The 25,274-nt window shown below is 42.6% G+C and overlaps 1 protein-coding gene across 1 annotated transcript in view; it reads left to right on the plus strand.

Annotated features, from left to right (window-relative positions):
• Positions 1–25,274, plus strand: part of pak1 (p21 protein (Cdc42/Rac)-activated kinase 1) — a 52,972-nt gene that overhangs the window by 13,339 nt on the left and 14,359 nt on the right. Inside the window, exons 3-8 of the mRNA XM_079272452.1 lie at positions 16,822–17,041; positions 18,327–18,421; positions 19,453–19,600; positions 19,740–19,777; positions 21,508–21,621; positions 23,866–24,109. Coding sequence (XP_079128578.1) covers positions 16,849–17,041; positions 18,327–18,421; positions 19,453–19,600; positions 19,740–19,777; positions 21,508–21,621; positions 23,866–24,109 — 832 coding nt within the window. The 5' untranslated portion in view covers positions 16,822–16,848. The remainder of the gene's footprint in view (positions 1–16,821; positions 17,042–18,326; positions 18,422–19,452; positions 19,601–19,739; positions 19,778–21,507; positions 21,622–23,865; positions 24,110–25,274) is intronic.

The raw sequence follows: 25,274 nt of genomic DNA on the forward strand, positions 1-25,274 counted from the left end.
AAAAACACATTCACAACCCCCTCCTCCTGGTGAGAATCTGGATGTGATAACATATGTAAATGATACATTTCTCATATTAGATTTGCATCTCTACAAAACTGGACGGAACGACACGCTTTAACAGAGTTGTTGGTGTCTTTAGCGGATCCTTGTATTTCCTCCCCTTCAGTTTATAGTAACTGACATCTGCAAAATAAAAAGCTGAGATAAGACAAAACACGAGCCAGTTAATTACTGACCGAATGAGCAGTTTACACAAGATGGTCCTGATGTATTTGTTAAAGATCAGCGTTTCCTCAGTCATTCCTGGCAGCAGTGATTGAAAGGTTTCCCTGCAGACCCGCTGCTCGTTAGATCGCTTGTCATCTTCAGAGGAAGACCGCGTTCACTGAGGGAAACCACAGTGCTTCACATTATGTAAGTCGGCTGTAATGGGATTGTGGCCCGACGGCTCCCAGCATGCACTGCGGCCTCCATTATTTATGGGGTTGCCATAGTAATGGGGGCCATAGGGCGGGGCAGAGTCCGACAGCTGCTAGATCAGGGATGGAGACACCCCCCCCCTCCTTTAAGCACACCTGTGTGTGTGTGTGTGTGTGTGTGTGTGTGTGTGTGTGTGTGTGTGTGTGTGTGTGTGTGTGTGTGTGTGTGTGTGTGTGTGTGTGTGTGTGTGTGTGTGAGGGTGGGGGGTTTACTGTGCTCATGAGAACAGGGAGTCGGAGGTTCGCCATGTATTTTTTATGCACTGCAGCATTGTGTGTGTGTGTGTGTGTTGGAAATATTGCCACGTTGTGTGAGTATTCGCAATGTACAAGTGTAGGCCTACAAAAGACGGGATCAAATCTTTAGACGGTTATTTATTTTAGTAAATTTTCTGACAATTTTTTTATAGTCAGTGTTACCTTGAAGCAGTCCTGCATGTTGATTTGCAGCACAGCCCACTATAGTCTAACTACCTGGGAGGGTGGACCTTCGACAGGCCGCGATGACCCACAAGGCGAGGATCCCGTGACCGTCAACGGGCTAGCGAGCTAGCCTTGCTAGCTTATTCGTACTCGTACTAGACTGTGAGACCTCTGTACAGCAAACGCTTGTGAATCAACCTGCTGCTTTTCTTCAGTCTTTCACTTCTGTTTAATTTCAACAAATTGTGATTCCAACAAGGTTTATTTACTTTGTTGGTCCGTTGCCCACAAATATCAGATAATAGAAAGTGCACCGCCAACAAACATACTCAACAATCAGTTCCCTCTGTCCGTACCATATTTTCAAATAAAGCGACCTCGTCAAACCCGCTCAGTGTGGTCTCTTAGATGACATTGTGATAGCTCAAACAGCGAGTAGTGGGTCATCAGGTAGTAAACATGTTGGCGATAGTGCATCCCCCTTTTTGTCACTTGACTCTCTCACCCTGCAGGCGTGACGTCCGTCGAGTCTTCCAGACAGCCAGAGAGAGTAGAGGATTATTTAAGGGACGGTTCCACAGTGGATGTCTTCACAGCACCACTTGATTCCTTAAATCCGAGGTGCATTTCTGCTCTTTTCTAATTTGGTGGGGCATCGTGCTGCTGCTGGTGATGATGCTCCGTTACTCTTTGGTTGTGTTCAGGTCCACTGCATTTCGGATCAGTTCTGATCTATTTGAATATGGTCTGACTTTATTCTTTCAGATAAAAAAATAAAATTCCTGCACATGCAGGGCTTAGCTGAGCTGTGACATTACCAACATGTTGATCGTATCATTTTATCATTTATGTTACACATATGAAGAGTTTAAACTCACACACTGCATTGCTTTGAACAACAGTTGGTTTTGTTCACGGTGTTTAACTTATGAATTAAATATGTCAAATATCAGAAATCACACATCTGTCATACCAGGAGGGATAACTGATAAAGTTGGAGTTTGGTGTGTGTGTGTGTGTGTGTGTGTGTGTATTACCTTTGGGACAGGTTTGTCACTGTTTGCAAATGTGGGTAATATGAAGCAGATGGATTGTCTGTGTGTGTATGTGTGTAACGTCCGTTGTCTTCAGGGCTGGGCTGAGATCAACCTAGCTTTCTAAGAATCACATTACACACACACACACACACACACACACACACACACACACACACACACACTCCAATACATGTGCATCAGACATTGTTTTTTCAGGGCTTGAAACTGATGGTGTCCCCTATTGTCCCGGGGACGGTTGAGAATTTCCCTGATAATGCTACATCGTGAACAACAAATCTGTGTTGAAATCAGCAGGAGGAGGGCTAGCTAACGTTAGCCGTTAGCAGCCGGTGGGCAGCACAGTCCTGCTCGGCTAAATAACGGAGCTAACAGCTAACGTTAAACGCATTTAGTTACATTATGATGTGTTTATGTTCTATTTAATGGTATTTGAAAAAATACTTGAGTCCCGGAGAGAGAGGAAGAGAGAGAGAGAGAGACAGAGAGCAGTTTTTCTGGTGAAAAATGGTTTTGTCTAAATTCCAGTGGACTCATGTTGCTACTCAGCTTTCTTTCTATTCTTTGATCCCTTGCTCTTTTATTCTCCTCTGGCCCCCTCTTGCCCCCTTCCCTCTCTCTCCTCTCTTTCTCTGTCAGTGTCTCTCTCTCTTCTTACTTTGAGTTCTTTCAGCACGGCTCCCGCTGTTCCACTTACTCCTTGTTTTGCTTTGTCCTCTGTTTCGTCTCACTCTTCTATTCGTGCTCGCTCATTGTTGGATAACAGACCAGACGGATCTTCTTTTTTTTTTTTAAACATTTTCCTTCTTTCACACAATAAATAGCTGCAAGCAGAAAACGTTCCAGACGGATTAAACGGCGTGAAAGACGACAAATAAAAGCGTGAAAGAAATGGAGACAGAGAGAGCTGCTGTCAAAGTTTAAAGAATTAAAATGTATTTTTGCGAATCACAAGTGGGTGACGGCGCAGGCTAATCCCAAAAACAGGCAAAAAGGTGGAGCATGGATGGAACAGAAGCAGGCCAAATGAAGCCTGTTTACTAAAACATGTCCACCTAGCATGAAGCTACCAAACTACCATGCTAGCTACAGCGAACAGGGCTAACAAGCTAGGCTAAGAAGCTACGCTATATGCTACTGTGCTGCTAGTCTGTAGTCGGGTAGTTGGTCCCGGCCATCGACTGTATAAAAGAAGTGGACGTGGTCATGGTGACGTCACCCATTGGTTTGTGGATTGCTGTTATGAAGCCTTGAGTTTGGCGATTTCGCCGTCGCCATCTTGGAATACAAGAGTATGCTTTAGGGCGGGCTAACTATGATTGACACGCCGCTACCAGAGACGTACATGGCGTCTCTACGTCACTCCTCCGCTTTCCAAATATGGTCACTTCTGTTTATTGGCGGCGGTTGTAATGTATCTATGTGTAATTTCTGCTGTAAAGTTGGGCGTGTTAACATAGAGGTCTATGGGGATTGACTCACTTGGCCATTTGAGGAACTGCAGCGTTTGGCACTCCCGCGTTGGCTCTATTTTTTGCATATGAATGTAGCATAATGGTGTGAACACGGCATAAGTCTTTGACTTAATTGTGGAATTGACGTGTTACGGGGGCGAAATGGCTGATAGATACAAGATTTGACGATGTGGAGCTGATAGTTGCTGAGTACGGAAGCTTGCAAGGGACACACAGGGAGACGGAATGAGTTTGTTTTGTTTCAAACATCCAGTTGTAAATAGGGATACACCGTCCTCCTCCTCCACCTTATATACAATGTATCGGGAACATACACACACAAACACACTTGCAGCTTTGTAATAAACGTGTAAGAATCTTGTAAGCTATTGGATGCCACCACTGATTTATCTCCACTGCAGTGTGTGTGTGTGTGTGTGTTGCATCCATGATGTTTATGACTTAGTGTTGCATCCATGATGTTTATGACTTAGTGTTGCATCCATCATGTTTATGACTTAGTGTTGCATCCATCATGTTTATGACTTACATTATGCTTTTCTAACTGCCGTGTGTGTGTTGATTTCAATCTTGGAACAGTATTGAGTAGTGCGTGTATCCTTGTTGCTGAATGGACTTCCGATGGCTGTGTGTGCGTGTGTTAAGGCCATTAACATCATTAGAGGATAGACTTGCCGCTCAAGGCTCTGCAATGCACCCTGGGATTGCATCGAAACACCTGACACAGGCGTTTGGAGGGCGTCTATAACTCTAGTCTTGTGTCGTCTTCTTTTTTAAAAATCTTTTTTAGATCTCCGTTTTTTCCGTTGTGTATCTTTTGCCTGTTAACTCTTTCTCTACACATCTCTCATTCTTCCTCTCCTCTTTTTTTAGGTCTTCCCTTACTTTTCTCTACAGATGAGGGTGTCTTGTAAAAAAACAGCTGATTGTGTCCCCTCAATGTCATGAATATCATATCAGTAATGTAATGTCTTTATATCAGGTAGCTCATAGTTGGCTGTAAATATTATTTCAAAGTGTCAGATATAAATTCAATCAACATTTAGGTCAATAGGTTTTTTATTGGCGTCGTTAAAACTTAATCGGGACATCCCAACTTTGCAGTCCTCTTTCACTTCTGCATGTCTGTCTTTCTCGACATTTGTCTCTTTTTTTCGTTTTACTCATTTGCTCTGATTTTATTCTACCAATTGTCAATCCATACTTCTTTCCTTCCCTCCCTCCCTCTGTCCCGGTATTCTCCAGCTCCCTCTGCTTCCCATAAAACCAATCCGGTCGAGTTTGGACCTCCAATTAATCACAGGCCGTGAGTCAACGCTGACCCAATGACAGCTGCTGATTCAGACCTCTGCTTCGTTAAGGATTTCCGTTTCACTCCGGCCTTCTCGTTGGACTGAGTTTACGTTCGCGACAGTTATCAGTATGTTACTCAACCAACCATGAGCAGCGGTCTTGTTTCACCGTCTATGGCTGCTGCAGCTAGAAATTCTTTCTAAATGCTTGTTAGTGTATGAAGCCTAGCGTCTATTTTAAATCCAGGGATCATTAAGTTGTTAACTGTCAAATATTAACTGTCATCTTTCTTCCTGGTGTTTCCCCTCTGGCTCTTCTCCCTTTTGTTAAAACCAATGGGTCTCAGTCAGACAGCTAATCAATCACAGACAGCTGCTCAACTCCGACCAATCACAGCTGCTGAGTCTTGTGAAAGTATTTTTGATTGGTTGTCTTCTACCGTTCATACCTTGACCATTAGGTGTTTCTTCATTTCAGGTTAGGATAACAAGTTATGGGAACTGTTGTTCAGGTTGCTGTTGCAAGACAATGTTTAACAATGTTGGTGTCATTTCTTGGTAAAAAAATACCAGAGGAATTAAAATCTTTGGAAATGGTTTCTTGAATTAAGAGCATTACACAGTGAGCGACAGATAATCTAAACTAATTAAAGAAGCTGTTGTTTATCCAGACTGGGATACAGCCCAACTGCATCAATCGGCTGGTGATGTGATGTGATTGCTACAATTGTTGTAAGGGCTGGCTCAGGTCAAACCCTTTGAACAAATGCATGCAGAGAGTGACTGAAATAGTATGGTATTTAGTTTAGTCATAACTGAAAAGAAATTGCTGACATTTTGCTAGCTCTTGCTAACGTTAGTCTTTCTGCTAGCACCTGCCCGATTGGTAATGCACACGGGCAACCCTCAACAGAGACGAGGAAGACGCGAGATGGCTCACTCGTTGGCTTCTATCCTCAATGTTTTTCGGACACAGCGATTGATTTTTTTTTCCCTTTCCCAGAGCTGATGATGGAAAAAGTTATTTCGCAAGGTAGTGTACCAAAGTCATTCTTTATGTATTTTTTTTAAACCAGCACACATCCCCTCTCTCTCTCACACACACACACACACACACACACACACACACACACACACACACACACACACACACACAGTGGTGTGAGAGAGTGGTCTCAGTTGGTCCCTGAAGACAATATGCTGAGGACAGATGGTCGTATGTTGAGGCTAAGGGGTTCTGGGACGGGACGCCTGCTTGCTTACAATAACCTGCATAATCAATGAGCTGCAGACGCACAGACGGACGGACGGCTAGTTAATCACACCCCGTGTGATTACGCAGTTATGTCACGACAGCAACCACATTATTGATGCCAGAATACCACAAACCCACCAGCCTGAGATCACTTTCACATAACACAGTTCCAGGTTTGAGAAACACTTTGTCTGCCGTGTGAGTACATTTCTGGCCTGTGCTGTAGTTTTCTTATCTTATATTCAATTTACAATGATATGAAACACAAAGGCAGCAAATCCTCACAATTGAGAAGCTGCAAATTGAGGGTTTGGTATTTTTGCTCATCGATCATCTGACTAATTGTTTCAGCCCTAAAACAAAAGTATGATTCAAGCACCAATATAAATGATATATACATGCGCGTGTATGTCTCTCTCCCAAGCCCAACCAGGCTCGTCATGTGCTTCGTTCATGCAGAAGAAAACCACCGCCCCTCTCTTCCTCCTCCTCCTCCTCCTCCTCTCTCACTTTCGCCTCATCTATCGTTTATTATATGTTTGGCCACGTCCTCCTTTTCAAAATTACCATCTGTCTCTCTACCACACACACACACACACACACACACACACACACACTGATTGCCAGCTGACAAAAGACTGACAAGGTTTGTGCAGAACCGCCTTACTCTGCCTCTCAGATGTAATTGATAATTAATGAAAGGGCAGTGTGTGTGTGTGTGTGTGTGTGTGTTTTTACAGAAACCTGCTGGTATATTATTCTGTTTGGTTATTCCCTGTGTGACTTAAAGCAGAAGAATGGTGTTATTTTACTCTGGTCTTCTTATTGTTAACAAATCCCATGAAAGTGTTCGTCCGTCTCTCTATGCTGTCTGACTTCCTGTCTCTGGCTCTCAACTTCAAGTAGGACTAGCTGATATGAAGAAAATATATTATTACAATATTTCTGAGCAAAACCCTGTTGTTACCTAATATTAGTGCTTTACAAAATAGTTACACAATGCGGTTTTTGATGGAGAATCATAAGTGATGTGGATTTACTGTAATGCAGCCTTTAAAACCAGTAAAAGACAATAGTTCTGCCATACTATGATATCCAAAATCTAAGACGACATCTCGTCTCATATCACGATATCGACATAGTTCCTACTGAAGGCATACATCTTTAAAACGTGGTGACAAATTATTTAAAGCAATGTTACTGAAACGGGGGAAATAGTGCTAAACTTGTGACATTTGTTGGGGACTACTTTCAGCGGCGGATTAATCCACATTTGGTGCTCTAGTGAGTGCTTGTGGCAGCAGGACGGTGCATGTGGGGTGGAGTCAAAAGTTAAGATACAAAATTAATATATGAACCGAGAGTAGAATAAAGAAGAGTTCTATTCAGGCTGAATGATGAAACGTGTTGAATACAGAAGAACAGTGTGTGAAGTGTTAACCAGGGACTCTCCTGAGGTCGGAACTTCAAAGACCCGAAATCTAATGGGTGTGGTTGTGACGTGTGTGTGTGCGTGTGTGTGTGTGTGTGTGTGTGTGTGTGTGTGTGTGTGTGTGTGTGTAGACTGAGAATAGATTGTGTGTGAGGTTGCGTGCTCATGTTGGGATTTGCACATATCCATACATAAGATGTTGTCTGGTCTGTAAAATATGTTAAAATATACATTTGAAGTCGGGCCTCGGGCTCCGTCTGGTCACCGTGAGTGACGACGTGATCACTCCTCCTATATCTCTCTCTCTCTCTTTCTCTCTCTGTCTCTCTTTCTCTCTGTCTCTCTGTCTCTCTCTGTCTCTCTTTCTATCTCTCTTTCTGTCTCTCTCTGTCTCTCTCTCTCTCTCTCTCTGTCTCTCTTTCTATCTCTCTTTCTCTATCTCTCTGTCTCTCTGTCTCTCGCTGTCTCTCTCTCTGTCTCTCTGTCTCTCTGTCTCTCTTTCTATCTCTCTTTCTGTCTCTCTCTGTCTCTCTCTCTCTCTTTCTCTCTCTGTCTCTCTTTCTATCTCTCTTTCTGTCTCTCTTTCTCTCTGTCTCTCTCTGTCTCTCTCTCTCTCTGTCTCTCTGTCTCTCTTTGTCTCTCTCTCTCTCTCTGTCTCTCTGTCTCTCTTTCTATCTCTCTTTCTGTCTCTCTCTGTCTCTCTCTCTGTCTCTCTCTCTGTCTCTCTCTCTCTGTCTCTCTGTCTCTCTTTCTGTCTCTCTTTCTGTCTCTCTCTGTCTCTCTCTCTGTCTCTCTGTCTCTCTCTCTGTCTCTCTCTCTCTCTCCGGTCTTTCTTTGTCTCGGTCACTCAGACCTGTTCTGTCTGTCCACGTCTTCCCTCACGCTGCTGTTATGGAGGTTTTCCCTGTGCTCAGAGGAATTCAGATGCAGTCGACTCTTCGTCTTTCTTCCTCTTTTGTTCTGTTGTCTTTTTTTTGGCCAGCAGGCCGCGGCGATGCCTCTGTCTCTTTGTCTCTTCCTGTTTATGTCTCTTATTTATCTCTCCACACACACACACACACACACACACACTTGCGCTGGCATTGTTTTTGTCCATGTGTGTGCTGAGCCTCCCACTGTGATCGAGTGTGTTGGAGCAGCAGGAGCTCCAGGAGGGCAGGGGCTCTGTGGCCTCTCCGTGCCCAGAGACACTGAGCTCTCCTGGGCAACGACATGGGCGGGTCCCCCCCCCCCTGCTGGGTCTGTAAGCTCAACTAAGTGTTTAACAAGGATGGAGGCAGAGAGGGGACATGTGTGTGTGTGTGTGTGTGTGTGTGTGTGTGTGTGTGTGTGTGTGTGTGTGTGTTGCATACTACAGCGGGAGAAAACTAGAATGAAATTAATAAAAAAAGTATTCCAAGAATTGATCTGCTGTCAAATCAAATATGAATCTGTACGCAGATTTGTACAAACATAACATAAATCAAGATTGACGATACACGTCTCATGTATCTCCACAGAGATAAAACCCAGATATGCTCTAACACAGTCATGACTATTTTCATCATCAATCATCTGCTAATTATTCTCTGGTGAAAAATGTTCATTAACAATTCCCAGAGCCGTAAAGGAATCTCTTCAAATGTATTTTTTATTTTTTCCTGTCTAGCTGTCCAAAACCCGAAGACATTCGGTGTGTGTAATGACTTGAATGATTGATCTATTATCGAACTGGTTCATTATCTGTCAATCGACTAACCGCTTTGTAAAAAGAGGAAAGGAGGGCTGCTGTTTCTGGATGAGTTGTGTTTAACAGAGTGCAGCTAGCTGACACGTCACATCACCAAACACATGCAGGCATCGACCACAGGTGTAGAAGCTGCCTCACTATATGTGGTTATGAATCTCCTGCCACAAAGCTTCACTGTGTCCAGTCACATATCTGACAGCAATAAAGCAGTGTCATTTAAAAAAATGAATTCTAATAAAGGCATCGACCAATCACGTTGTGAGGAACAGAAATATTCAAGACGTAGACTATAGTGTCCAACAACACGGAGGCTCCGTAGTCCGAACCAAGACGGCAAACTTTATTACTCCTTTCAACTTTGACAAAGGCAGAACAGACCGGATCCACTCTTTCTGTTCTTACCTTTCAAAATAAAAGCCCAAGACATTTACGCTCTGTACCAAAGGGAACTCAAATTCACTCGAAGCATTTCAGTAAAAGACCTTGATTCACATGAAAAGGCTCAGTGGTTCTGGTATCTTTAGTCATGCTGCCTGAGCTTTCATATTAAACACATGGCCCTCTTTATTCATTATCAAAACTTAAACAATCACACTGTTGACCAGTTGCAGGTGTATCTTGTTAAACTGGGTGTAATTATGAGAGCCAGCTCATGCTACAGAGATCCAAACCAATGCAGGAAACATGTCAGGTTTTCTCTCTCGACAGCGCGATGAAAGAGGTGCAGAGCAGGAGGAGAGAGTGAAGACTACTGTATTTTTAATGTGTGTGTGTATAAGTGTGTGTGTGTGTGTGAGGTGATGTGTGCACTGATTGTTGTGTGTGTGTGTGTGTGTGTGTGTGTGTGTGTGTGTGCGCGCGTGAAGACTTCTTCCAGTAAACTTGGCTGCAGAGGCTGACATGGCGTTTCCAGGAAGTGCTGCTGTTAAATGGCAACTCTCTCTTGATGTGTGTGTGTGTGTGTGTGTGTGTGTGTACATGGACATGAACTTATAAAGCGTCTGTGTGTCTGTGAGTGTGTGTGTGTGAGTGTGGTTGTTCGATGTGTATTTTGAAAGTATCATCTCTGTTTGATTGACTTATGTTGCATTTGAAAGAGAGATAGAGAGCGGTGGAGGTAACGGGTGCTGTTTGGTATCGTTTGACTCACGGCCTCTTGTGTGTATTTTATAGTGATCATGTGACTTATGGGCTAATTAGGAGAACACACACATTCTTCTATACATACTGGCAGCAGTGTTTCTTAAAGGTGTGGACTACGGGTACATTTCAGAGAGATGTTGATATGTTGAGATGTATGGGTTGACCCCCATAGGACCTTATTTCAGATAAATGATGTACAGTAGTCAATGGAAATAGACAAATGGTTATTTGATCCTGTTTGAATTGTGCCACGAATGGTAACTCTGAATGAGCTGATAGGCCACAACAGATGTTTTTCAATTTCAAAGGTAATTTTGCACATCGGGAAAGTCACATTGTGTCGAGAAACTGTTGAAGTATGAGGCTGTGTAATGAGAAAGTCTCTCTCTGAAGCTACGGTGCCTCTATGGTTAGTACCGCGACGTTCTCACACCAACAGCGGGTCTTTGAAAGAGTCGCAGGATATAACGCATCAGGTAAGATAACGTTACATTTGCGCGTGGAACATAGCTAAGTTAGCCAGCTAGCTAGCAAGCTGAGCTAACGGCTGTGTCTGTGACGCACGTTGTGCGAGACGGGAGATGCAGTTCACGAATCGGTTTAACACAAAACTACAGTGTTCATACTTGTATTTCGCTTTTCGACTACTGTACATATTTTATTCTGAAATAAGGTCCCACATGTGACACAGTAAGTAAGCAGTGATGTGTTGATATTCGATTTATAAGCTTGCTGCTGTGATATGAAGACACGAGAGAGAATATGAACTGAGTGATCAATACATTTATTGTTGGTATGGATCAGTGAAAAGGGGGTGATAGTTTTGTTGTGTGTTTTTGGCCCTTACCTCCACTTTCATCAACGAGGCGATCCTATCGATAGCTGCCGGGCCGATCCAGGCACAGTCAGTCCTTCCACTTGTTGGTTCTCCCAGCCTGCCAGTGGTGCAGCACTTTGCTCTCCTTCAGGCCAATTGTGAGGGAAGAGGCTCCACTAAAAACTTCCTAGTTGTCAACCAGCACCGTCAGTACTTGGATCAAGTAGCTCGTGAGAGTTAGTAGCTCCAGCTGTTATTTCAGTGTGTCAGGTAATTAATCACCATTTAGGTCAATGTGCGTAACTGGACCGGACTCTGTACCCAATATTAAAGGACTTGGACCGAAATCAAGACTATCTAGACACTATCGGCAACAACAGCATTCAGCAGACAGACACAGTTAGAGAGTAAGTGGTGAACATAGTGGAACATTTAGCAGCTTAAGAGTTTTTCTTCCCTCGGGAGTCGGTGGGGACCAAAAACGGAGCTAAAAGAGAGAGAATATCTCGAGTTCACCTTCATCAGGTGGACGCAAAGACGGCGGTGGGATGGTAATGTCGCTCTGGGTCTGCTGCATTTCCATGATGACGTCAGCTGTTGTGTTTTCGGCTTCATGTGCTGCTTCCCAAGTGGCCAACTAATCAGGAAACACTTTTAGATTCAGGCGTTAGATTAAGTAACAAATGGAGTCCGAGCTGCTGCAGTAATGTGGGTCAGAGAAACTGATCAGACATGATTCACCATGATGGGGAGCAGAGGAGAGGCAGGATAAGATATACTGTGTTTAGAAAAGGGAGAGATCGAGGAGGCAAAAAGCAAAGGTTTTATTGGTGAAAAAAATAGGCATTGAGGGAAAAAGGAGGAGCAGTAAACAAGGAGAGGAGAAGTGAGAGAAATGGATGTCGGTTCTGACTCAGAGGCGCTGTAATCACGGTGTGTGTGTGTCATTCTAGATATCATATAGCATCTCTGACACTGTGATATTTTCTCATCAGTCACACACACACACACACAGTCATAAACACTACACTGAGCATACTGTGTGTGATGAGACAGGGTGTCTCCTGTCTGTCTCTGCACACAGTAAACAGACTGTTTGTCAGCTTGTGTTTGAAGGTTTGTACCTTTCTTACTGTTCTGGCATTCAGACTGAATTGAAACGTTACGGATTTCGATGATTGTCAGAATATTCCAAAAGGTAAATAAGAGGTGTTTTTAAAATTTCCTTTTAATATGCTTCCTGTCAAACGTTTTGATGTTTTTGAGGACTCATCTTGAACTCTAAATTAATCTTTTTGCTGTGACTTTAAGTCCTTGTTCCTTCCTCATGTTGTTGTGTGTGTGTGTGTGTGTGTTTGTTGCTGCCTGATGTGGCTTCGCCATGTTTTCTTGCATTATCATGTTAATTTTCTGTTTTGTGTATATTTTTATGATTTTTTCAATGAGGGAGACAATTATGAAGATGCCAATCACAATTTCCAATGTGCTATCTTCAAATATCACAGTTTATCATAGTTTTGTTGACCGACAGATAAGAAGCACAAAATAATAATATTTCAGCAAATCCTGTGTTTGAAATACATTTTAGATTCCATTCGCACTATTTTATTGTTTGTTGTTGTGCAGTTTATCAGAGATGGTCCCATTCTCATGTCCATTACAGCCCAACTGATACTGGAGCTTTTGAGGCCCATGCTGATATGGATTAGTGATGTAATTATAGAGACTGTATGTAGGAAGAGCACGTAGTCGTCATGACGTTTGTGGACTGCCATTTTTAAAGCCTTGAGTTTGGCGTAGTGGCCGTCGCCATCTTGCCATTTTTGTAACCAATGACCATTTTTGGAATGTGGAGGAGTAGAGACAGCGTATACGGCTCCGGTAGCGACCTGTCAATCACAGTAGCCCCGCCCTAAAGCATACTCTGCTTTATGGTCTATTTGACTCTAAATGGATCATAATTTACTAAATGAACATCATGCTGTGTTTAAGAATACTTGAAACTAGAGATTGAGACATAAACTCATGTTTACAATGTTTACTGAGGGAATAAATCAAGAGAGAAGTAGAGTCATTCTCTCATAGACTTCTATATTATCAGAGGAGTCGCCCCCTGCTGGTCAGGAGAGAGAATGCACGCTTAAGGCATGAAGCATTGGCTTCACTCTTCAGGATCAGAGGTTGTCGCCTGGGTGAAACAGACTGTAGTTGATCAGTGACCCCCCCCCCCCCCCCCCCCAGTGGTCGGGGGCTGACTGATACACTGATACACATCAGCCGATTCATTGGTCACACAACGATGCAGTCTCTGCGCGGTTCACTGGGAAAACCCTCCGACTGTGGTGAAACTCACTCCACTCACCCTGTGGTGATTGTTTGTAGAAGATGTGTGTGTGTGTGTGTGTGTGTGTGTGTGTGTGTGTGTGTGTGTGTGTGTGTGTGTGTGTGTGTGTGTGATGTAGCAGACAGTGTGTGGGTTTGTTTGATAACAGGGCTCAGCTGAAACTGACAGCAGTGTCTGAAATACGAGACCTCTGCTGTCTCGTCCCCACAGCCTGTGGGCGCGTGTGTGTGTGTGTGTGTGTGTGTGTGTGTGTGTGAGTGTGAGTGTGAGAGAGACGAAGATTTATATTGTGACTGTCCGGTTGTTTTTACCAAGGCTATCTTAAGATTTAAAGGTGATTTTTAGGCTGAGATTCTGTTTCATTGTGTGTGTGTGTGTAAAGATATTTATAAGAGTGTGTGTGTGTGTGTAAATATATTTATAAGAGTGTGTGTGTGTGTGTGTGTGAGTGATTCCCCCAGCAGACACGATAAACACTTGTGTGTCTTCGTGTGTTCAGGGATTGGCTGTAGTGTTCCTGTTGCTTACACAGAGAGAGTCTGTGCGTACGTGAGTGTGTGTGTGTGTGTGTTCGTTTTGAGTGTCGGCCGCGCTGTTTCCCCACTTCCTCGTGTGATTCACCTTGTGACATCATGCCGTGACATCACCGTCTGTGGGAGGCCGGATTGGTCAAAAGGCCGACGGAGCGTCCCTCTCTCAGTCCCTCTCCTTGGCTTTACCGCTCAGTGGCTCCAACGTGTTCTCTTCATTCTTTTGTTGTTATTGTTTGTTTGTGGATCAATTTGAAGTTGTAAACATGTTTGTCTGCCTCTGCTAAGGTAAGAGATGGGGAAGTCGCCCGCTTTTGGTAATTCAAGTGAAAACGGTGTGTTTTTAAATCATTATTGAGGCGGAGTTGCTTCTGTTGAGTCTCCTTTAAAGAGGCTTCTGCTTTTTAACTGGCTTCATTGTTTGTTTTTATTGTACTTTTAAATCTGATCTTGTTCTAAACAGCAGAGGAATGCATATGTTGTTGTGCAATGCGGCTCATTTCTCTGCTTACAGCTTCAGATGTTTTTTTTCCTGTTAATGTCTTTAGAAATGTGTTGGGTGATCAGACCCCCGCAGACAGAGCTGCTGCTGATCAGAGATCAGCTCGGCGGGGCGTCGTACCACTGATGCTGTAAATGGTTCACGCAGTTCTAAAGTTTTGTTTGGAAAAAAATAGAAATTGAGTTTAGTCCTTTTAATTTGACTGACTGGATATTGAACTCACAGAGACAAGTGTTGTTTTCTGGTCTTCTGCTTTGTCACAGCTCAAATATTAGACGGGCTGTGATTTTACACATGAAGACCAGCTTGTCATGTTGAGTGGTGCTCAGCTTGCCTGAAATCTTTTGGAGTGTTTTCAAGTCTGAGAAAATAACCCTGACACTGCTGTCGGAGGCTATCTCAGCTTGGGAAGCCGAGTTAAAGAGATGTTATTGAGTTGCATTATGGGAACTGTAAAAGTCAGGTTATTTCTGGGCTTTTTTTTAAACCTTTAGTTGGTTCATTCTGGTCCAAATCAATGGATGAGTTGGTGAACTTGTTGCATTCTCCCCCGGGGCGCGATGGGATCGGTGTGACCAGGTTTTCCTTTAGTTGAATATAATGGCTTCACGATGACTCCATGAGTCTTTAAAAATATTTAATGAAAATGAATCATTTTCCAAAAGGTCTGGTGTGTTTTATGCATGTTTGTAATCCTGAGGCACAACCCCCCCCCCCCCCCCCAAAGAAAACATTGATGACTGTGTAAAGCGGAGACATAGCATTACAACAGGAAGTAGACTTCAATGTTTTTATGAGACTGAGCTGCTTAGAACACCTGCAGCAAACTGAGACTGTGAGCACTTCGTGTGCCTCAATAAATCACATCCTTTATGGGGATTAATAGATCTTTGATGAGTCATCAACATCCTTGTTTCGTGTGTTGCACTGATCCAAATAGACTCTCTTTGATCCCTGTGGGACTTTCAGCAGAGCAGCTTAGCTTGCAACATGTGATTGTGTGTATTTTTATGTGAGGGTGACGTGGTGAAAGCATTCACTAAAAGGTCCCTCAGCTGTGTGTGTGTGTGTGTGTGTGTGTGTCATCTCTTGACCAGGCAGAAAGTTGCTCCTTTCCTTCTCACAGCATTTATGTCTGAGTCATAGATGACACACACACACACACACACACACCAGTCAGCATAGTGTTTGCAGATCAAACAGACCACTCAGTGAGCAAATGGAAACTGTATTTCTTTCTTTCTCTGGCTTGGACTTTGACATTCAGATTTTCTCCTTGTTTTCTAAGTATATAGCGTATATACTGTATATTATATTATATATATATATATATATATATATATATATATATATATATATATATGTAGTATGAGTATTTGTAGTAAACCTTTCAACAGCGAGACAATTTAAAGTGCTTTACATGAGACGTAAAAGACATTAAGGTATGAAATAAACACAAGACAATATAAAAAAACATTATAAATAGAATTTAAAAAAAAAGGAAAGATGAAGATTAGGTCAAATATAATTAGATGGATTAACCCTCTGTCCCCCAAACAGCGTCTGTGGCCTCGTTTTTCGCTGCAATATATAAATCCTGCACCTCTATGAACACACAGCCCCATCACAGCCAGGAGTAGAGGGAACTACAATATGTATTGTGTGCAGGATAACACAATTACAATGCCATAAATAAAAACACAAGTTGAATCTCTTTGATCATTTATTTTACAAAAATACTTTTCCAAGTGTTACCAACACCCTGCTGTACATGTTGAACTTTTTTAGTTTTACAACCTCTCTGCTTCTCAATGCTCTGTGTTCAGCAGCCTGCAGTTCAGTCGAAGTTCTTTTTCAAGTCAAAGTTTTTTTTGTCACGTGACTGTTGGTCTCGGAATTTAATATTTTTTTACAGGATGTGGTTAAAGCAAACAATTTATTTTCAGCAAAATTCAAAATGAGACCTGTAGAAGGTGTTTTTCAATAAAATAAATTGATTTTAGCTTCGATTTGGTTTCTTTTCTCTGACGGAAGCGTTCGTCACACATGATGTGTAAGAAAATGAAAATGACAGAACATCCACAGTACATTAATTAATAAATAGGGTCACAAAGCAAAGGTGCCTCGGCTGTTGGTAGTCCTGAGATGAGTTAGCCAATAACCAATAATTGATTTAAGGTTTAGGTTATTTGTTAAGTACAATTCATTTAGTTTTCTATCATTATTATTATTTTTTTCTGTCGGTGACAAAATAATTTCAAGTCAACATAATTTGAAGAGTCACCGTCTCCTGAATGCTCGCCTGTGATTGGTCGATGATTCCCCCTCTGTTCTCTGTGCAGGAGCGGCCGGCTGCAGCCTCGCTGAAGATGTCTGATAATGGGGAGGTCGAGGACAAGCCCCCAGCTCCGCCCATGAGGAACACCAGCACCATGATTGGCTCCTGCAACAAGGACCCCGCCCCGCTCAACCACGGCTCCAAGCCCCTCCCACCCAACCCGGAGGACAAGAAGAAGAAGGACCGCTCGATCCGGTTCATCCTGACGGGGGGAGGCGACAAGAGTGAGTACCGAGACCGCTGTGGGGGGGAACGGTGGGATTGCACCGACACTCGTGTTGCCTTGAGCCAAGCACTCCAGTGTGACCTTGTAGACGAGCGGATCGTCTCCCTTCATTCTGTGCCTGAAAGCGAATAAACTTATTACTAACTATTGTTTTAAGTATTTTGTATAATTGACTTTTTATACTTCAGTAGTGGTGCAACGGATCACAAAACTCACGGATCAGCACAAAAGAAAAAAGGGAGCAAATATAACTTCTAGAGATCCCTGATCAAGTTCATAACAAATGTTTGATCCTTGATGATCCATATTGGCAGATACACATCCCTTTGTTGTTTGATTATAACAGCTGGTCTACAAGGCTCCAGACTATTTTTTTTTGCCACTGTCCCAAAAATCCTTTCAACCACTTTGAAGTCCTTGTACCATCAACAATTCTACGCACGGACCGACAGCGGTCCGTGGTCCGTTACCCTGCTATACGTGAGGGGTGTTTATTTGTTGCTACATTCTTTCTATAGGATGCATCTACTTGTGCTGCTTTTACGTTTTGGTGAGCTCAAGACAATTCTGCACCTGTGGACAATAAAGTTGTATTCTATACTATTCTACGATAAGTTAAAACCACAGAGTCGACAAGCGGCCACTCCTCTGTATTAAAACGTGATCTCAGTTTCGATCTCCGGCATGTTTCTGGAGGAACAAACACATTTCTGCTGACTTAAGTCACTGTTCGCTTCCACATCCAGGGACAGGTGCTTTGTGGGTAACTGTCCCGTATCATTCATAGTCATCCCAGAGGGATCTGTCGCCAACATACGGCGTCTCATCTTTCTCTCAGATTCCATCTTTCTTTTTCCTTTCTCTGTTTCTTTCATCTTCCTCTCGCTCCTTTTCTGTTTCCTAATTTTCTCTATTCTGCTTCCCTCAGTTCCTTTTTACTCATTCTCTCTGGATTTAAGACCGTTCCAGGAATTTTAATGAACCGGGGTCTCCTTGTATTTCCTCTCCAAGGGCTCTTAAAAAAGATGTTTTGCATTCAGGATGGTCTTTTACAGTCGGTTTAATTACTGAATTGGTACAACTGCTGCTCTTCTGCAGCCTCTGAGTGCCAAGTTAGGAATCAAAATCATTTACCGGTAGTTTATATGCACTTTTTCACTCATCCCCTTTTATTCTAAAGGGAAATGAATTCTTGGACCATCCTGCGTCCTAAAATATATCAACTTCACAGGTATAATCTGGTTCCTAAAATATTTATGAGTCTCCTTTTTCCTTTCTTCCAGCCTACAAGAAGAAGGAGCGCCCCGAGATTTCCCTGCCGTCTGATTTTGAACACACCATCCATGTCGGATTCGACGCGGTTACCGGGGAGTTTACTGTAAGTGTGTGTGTGTCTGTGTGTGTCTGGTGTTTTGTGCATTTAGTCCCCTTTGTGTGTACTCACACTCAGTGGATTTCACTGAAAGCAACCGTAGTGTGTATGCGCTTTACTTTTTAATTGCTTACCGAAGGACCCATGTTCATTGATGCGTGTGTGTGTGTTTGATACGCACACATTTGGCAAATGAACCTTTTTAAATAGTCACATTAGACAAAGAAGCCGTGTTTAGCTGACTCACTTGATTCGCCTGACCAAGCTCTTTTAGCTGGGAGTGTGTGTGTGTGTGTGTGTTTCCTTTTCTGACATGTGGGACATTGTTCTCACTCATACACACTTCTACATGCACTTAAACATATTTACTCAAGGAATATGTAGGTTGTGTTGATCTGAGTAAAAAACCAAACAGCAGAGCAGTGTACAGAGACGTCAGATGGATGGAGGCACTGATGGTGTGACATTTAGGACAGATGAGACCCGAGGAGAGTGCAGGGACGGAGAGATGGAGCAGGAAGTGGAGGAGCGTGAGTGAGGGACTGACCCAGACAGACGAGTAGAGAGAGAGAGAGAGAGATGGAAAACATGGAGATGTGACCCAGTTATGTGACTGAGGTACAATATGACAAGACTGCCTTGTTAGGACTCCTAACTCCTAACCTACGATAGGAAGTCTGTACGTGTGTGTGTGTGTGTGTGTGTCCTCTTTACAACAGCATCTTGTTGTATTGTTTGAAACGTATTCTGCATTTTAAAGCGATGGGGATTTGTGACAAGGCTCATAAATAAGTACAAAAAATACACAGCACATGAATTCAAAACAATAAGTAAACATTTGTGTGTGTGCGTGTGTGTGTGTGTGTGTGTGTGTCCTCTTTACAACAGCATCTTGTTGTATTGTTTGAAACGTATTCTGCATTTTAAAGCGATGGGGATTTGTGACAAGGCTCATAAATAAGTACAAAAAATACACAGCACATGAATTCAAAACAATAAGTAAACATTTGTGTGTGTGTGTGTGTGTGTGTGTGTAGGGCATGCCAGAGCAGTGGGCCCGGCTCCTGCAGACGTCCAACATCACCAAACTGGAGCAGAAGAAGAATCCTCAGGCCGTCCTCGACGTTCTAAAGTTCTATGACTCGAAAGAAACGGCCAACAGCCAGAAGTACATGAGCTTCACAGGTACAGACACACACACACACACACACACACACACACACGCACACGCACACGCACACGCACACACACACGTGCGAGTCTTGAACTTTCCTCCTTATTGTTTTTTTCCCCTCATAATTTCTCATTGTGTTTTTCCCTGCAGATAAAAACGCAGATGCCTACAGCTCCTCCACCACGACGGTAAGACCTCCTCTGTCAACGCAGTCACAACATGTGTGTTAACACTGGCTGCAGCCAAACGTCAGTGGAACCAGCTAATGATAACTCCGATTATCGTTTCTCAAATTAATTTCTCTTACTACTGGCCAGCAGGGGGCGACTCCTCCTCGAAGCCAAGTTTGAGAGTGAATAAAGTTGAGGGTAAATTTGAGAGGAGACTGTCTTGAAGGGAGATGGAGTCTTATTTAATTTGTCATGGTGATGAGCAATAAAATGATTAATAGGAGAGGGAGGAGGGAGAGCTGAAGTGTGACAGGATGAGGAGATTAAAAGAAGGAGTGGAGGAGATGAGGTGTACCAGTAATCTAGCGTTTGACAAGACGGAGCGGAGAGGAGACGCAGTTTTGGAGGAGAGAGGGAGGGAGGGAGAGTAGCTGATGGGGTTGAGATGAGAGGAGAGAATACGTTTGAAAGAGAATGTGAAAAAGAAGTGAATGAGGGCGAAGACATCGTGTTGAGATGCAGATTGTGCCGATTTTTATCATTTGATCAGCAAATCTTTTATTTCTACATCAATTTGAATTTAAATTGAACCTTTTTGACATTGGCTGCACACCAAAACAACTGAACTGCTAGTTGCAGCTGGTTTGAGTTGGACCAATATCTTAAATTGTGTGAGTGCGAGTTATTTGATTGGCCAATATATTTGCACACTGCACTGAGGATGTATATTAAAATGATTGATTGTGATTGTTAATCTGCATTCTTTTTATTAATTATTTAATTTTGTTTAAATAAATTGTCGGGTGAAAGGCTACTATTTCTTATTTATATAATTTTATTGCTAAATGTCTATTTTACAAAAACTGATCAACAGGAAATGATTCAATGATTTAGGTTTTTTTAATGCCGACTATGAATCCAAACAGCTCTGGAACCATAAGCTACTTCCTCATATATCTAACATTAAATAAATGGGATAATATGTGCAATTTATTTGTGAAACAGACAGATTTCATTTAGATATTAATATTCAAGGAGACAATATGTGCGTGTACGGTATGATCTAGCTTAAAAGGACAACATTTGAAATTGGCCAAGGCCTTTCCAATGCAGGACCACCTTTCATTGCTGGACGACACACGCATTCTCCAAACTCAATGGTTCTTATTGAAATAAATTAGTTTTTTCCCCGCTGTGCAAATGTCTGAAAGGCGCCTCTGAAACAAAACTATGTAGTTGAGAATAAAGAGAAGGAGGGAGCAGGAAGTGATGATGATGATGCCACACCTAGAGATGCACTTCTCTCTCTCTCTCTCTCTGCATTGTGAATCAGCATCTTTTCACCGTTTCCCCGTCTCTGCAGCTTGGCCACCGGCCGAGCATCAGAGTGTCAGAGAGAGAGACAGCAGAGAGGAAGAAGAGAGGATGGTGGCGGGGAGGAAGTGTGACTAGTGGAATCAGGAGCCCGACATGACGAGAGCTTTCAGACATCAACAGTGATGACGAGAGGAGGGCGAGAGAAAAAAGGGTGGAAGGACAGAGGGAGGGAGGCAGGAAAGACAGGAAGTCCAATTCAGACAACAAAACGAGCAGAGAAGAAGAGCTGGAGGGCTTCTCTGCATGATGAGATGATGAAGCAGTAGAAGAAGAGACGGTAACAGTAGGAGGCTATGCTGGGTCTGGTGTTTGCTCATGTGACGATGATGTCACTGAGGCTCCGCCTTCTCCCCCCCTGTGACATCACGCAGAGCTCCAAGGCCGTGTCGGAGACGCCCGCCATAGCGACCGTATCCGAGGACGACGACGAAGATGAGGCCGAGCCCCCGCCGGTCATCGCCCCCCGACCAGAGCACACCAAATCAGTAAGGACACGCACACACACGCTCTTTCCACACCTTCAAACAGACCTGTGAAGTAGTGAGAGGGCCGGCCAAAGCAAACAAGAGAATATAGTTTCATCTATGCAAGAATATAACTATGATGATACAGTGCTATCAGCAGATTATCAGTATGTTAAAAAAGCATTTGAGTAATGGGTGTCATCGAAAGTGTTTCTGAAAAAGTAAATATACACACTTGGGTAATTACTTTAAAATTGTAGTTAAATAATAACAGGAAACACTTTCAAAGTTCTACAGATGTTTGTTTGTCGATATGAGTTAAAATGTTGAAAACAACTTAAAAATAACTAAAGACGTAGAAAACTACAACTAAAGACGTAGAAAACTACAATAAAGACGTAGAAAACTACAATAAAGACGTAGAAAACTACAATAAAGACGTAGAAAACTACAACTAAAGACGTAGAAAACTACAATAAAGACGTAGAAAATACAACTAAATATGTAGAAAACTACAACTACGTAGATAACTAATTACTATAACTATTGGCTCTATACTTAGCACAAACTAAACTTTTTCAGTCCAGCTGAAGAACTGGCACCATGATTTTATCTCCACAAACAGTAGAGTAATGTTGACTTAAAATCCTTTTGTATTGTTTGATTTGATGATATGTTTGCTGGATATATTGATTAAATCAACGGTACAGATACATGTATGTAGAGAAATGATTTTTACATTAGAAATATCTCGAACAGTCAATAAGACCGACACCAAAACACTTTTCGCCAAAAGCCTAAAGGTTATTGGATCAAACATAGTACAACACTGTGACCACACGCACACACACACACACACACACACACACACACACACACACACACACACACACACACACACACACACACACACACACACAGACATTGTTGCTCCTCTGTCAGACAGGCTGGCGGTCGAGAGGCTGCTTCCATGGCGCCACCACAGTTTCCACAGTGACTAGTCTTGTGCACCTGACTGGAGCTCCCGCGGCATACACACGCACACACACACACACACACACGCACACGCACACACGCACACACACACACACACACACAGAAACACTCTGTTCTCTTTGTTGTTTTTTTCCCATCTTTTTTTCGTTCCGACAGTCTGAAAGCGGAGCGGGACTCAAACGCCTCACAGCTCAGTTGCAACATTTACATTTAAACATGAATCAATTACTTAAGCGACAATTTAATACATATATTTTATATAGTGAGTGTGTATATATTTATATATATATGTATATATATATATATGTATACATATAATATATATACATTCATCGTTTCCAACACTGCGCTGCATTTCAGTTGTGTGTTATTCTTATATTCTGAAAGAGAATAAGGAGCTCCTCTAGCCCCCCCCCCCCCCCCTTCAATGAGCTGGTAATGCAGTTTAAGTACAGAGCACTTTGAAAAGTCAGCAGCACCTCATAACTATAAAGCAACTTTGACAAAAGTTAATGCGGACCTGATGTTCATTATGATGGATTACATCACTGGAGCAGCTTTCAGGAATCTGCTCATTGATTGTTTTTATACTGTGCTGTGAGGACACGTCCACATTTCTACAACACAGCAGTTTTCTGTGTTAACAGACAGACTAATATATATGATATGATAAAGTGATAGCACTCAGTGTTGTCTGTATTGATATATAGATGTAATATGAATAGAGAATGACATATATAGAAGTACAAATCATCATAATATGGTAGATTATGATATAGTATGGGATATGACATAATAATGTAAGGTAGTAATATAGTAAAATAACAATAGATTCAGGTAGAAGTATAGTACAGCAATATAACAGAGAATAGAGTATAAAATACATACAAATCAGTATAGTATAGTCTACAGTGTAGTATGATATAATGTAGATAAATACAGTGTAATATATAACAGAATATATGTACATACTCAGTGTTGTTTTAAACTGATGGTCGAGATGGACATGTGTGGGCGAGCTAATGTTTTTATTTAGTGATGTAATTACTGATCAGGTAACATGATGTCAAAGCTGAATCACTGCTGAGTCAATGCAGTGCTGTGTGTTTATCGATGGCGTCTCACGCTACACGCCTGCTATCACATATAGTTCCTCTTCGCTCTTTGTCTCAAAATTCGGGGAAAGACAAATAGATGGACTATTTGATGATATTGAAAGTATTTTCTCAGATTTCGAATTGTGTAACACCGTTTGGATTATTCTTTCAGATATACACCCGCTCGGTGATCGAGCCCCTCCCTCCTCCTCCTCCCACCAAAGATGCCGCGACCTCGCCCATCTCCCCGCCTCTGGCCGCCGGCGCCACCGCAGCCGTCACCCCCGCCCCCCCTTCAGAGGGAGCTCCCAGCAGCCCTCCCAGTGCGAGCCCCGCCCCCGGGCCCTCAGTGCCCCGCCCCCTGGACAAAACCAGGAAGAAGAAGATGTCGGACGAGGAGATCCTGGAGAAACTACGTAAGCCTCATTCATGCACTCAAACTGTGGAATACTCCAGATTATCTTCAAATAGAAAGGCTTTGTATTATCTTTTATCTATGACTGTCGCCCTTTAAAGATCACATTACCAGTAGTTTAGAGTACTTACAAAGAAACAACCACAATAAAAGCCCAGTCCATGTTGTTCTCTGAGCTTCACATTGCACTGTTGCCATGTTGAGACCACGTTAAGGGGCGATGGAAATGCTCCCAATCCCGTATTCACTCACCTTTTTAACGCAACAAGCGTTACAGCACATGGACAAAGTCAGCTCCATAAAGAAGTGTTTTTCCCAGTTTGGTGTGGGAGAATTGAACTGGTCTGCTCTGATCCCTGACCTCATCCCCACATCCGTGACCTTCTGGGATGAACCGCAACACTTTGACTGTGAGCGAGACCTGATCAGCCAACATCAGGGTTGGAAAAACCCTGCGTTCTAAAGATCTGGTGGAAAGTCTGAAACCAGAAGAGTGAGAAAATGTTAGAACCGACGAGCTGTAGACACTTGAGAGTCCATCACGGTCATGACCGCAGTAGTTTTTGTCTTACAGGGTGTTTTGTATGAAAAAGACGGTGCCTTTTATTTTCTTTAAGTCTTTTCCTCTAAAGAAAGCTACACACAAGTTTTAATTCCACAGACCGCATATTTATATATTTATGTAATATTGTGTGTCCTGTGAATGATTTGCTCGATAGATATTAATCGTCATCCCGGGTCCGTTTAAAAAAAGCGTGATGCAGTTCCTCTGCTACAGTTCAGCGAGTCTCCGAGAGCTCATTTTAGCCTCGTTTACACTGTTTTTATCTTTGACTCGCTGTTTCATCACTTTCTCTTTACACACACACACACACTGTTTTCTCCCACTGTGAATTTATTTTAGGCTCAAGACTCAGCAAGTATTGTGTTGTGTTTTTAACAAGTAGAACTTCTGTTACTAGCACATATATGTGGTGCAAATATTTCAATCTGGTATTTTTCTAACTGACTACATAATAAAGGGCCTATTCCATGTAGAACGACTTTGTTCCTTGATGCTTCCACATCATGATGAACATCCTGGTTCTGCAGCACACAGTCTGTAGTGTGGGAAGTGAGAGATGTTACATAATGTTATCTCTTCTATAAATATAACCCGCCTGCGG

The sequence above is a fragment of the Melanostigma gelatinosum genome (genome assembly GCF_949748355.1).
Source record: "Melanostigma gelatinosum genome assembly, chromosome: 7".
Lineage (NCBI taxonomy): Eukaryota > Metazoa > Chordata > Actinopteri > Perciformes > Zoarcidae > Melanostigma > Melanostigma gelatinosum.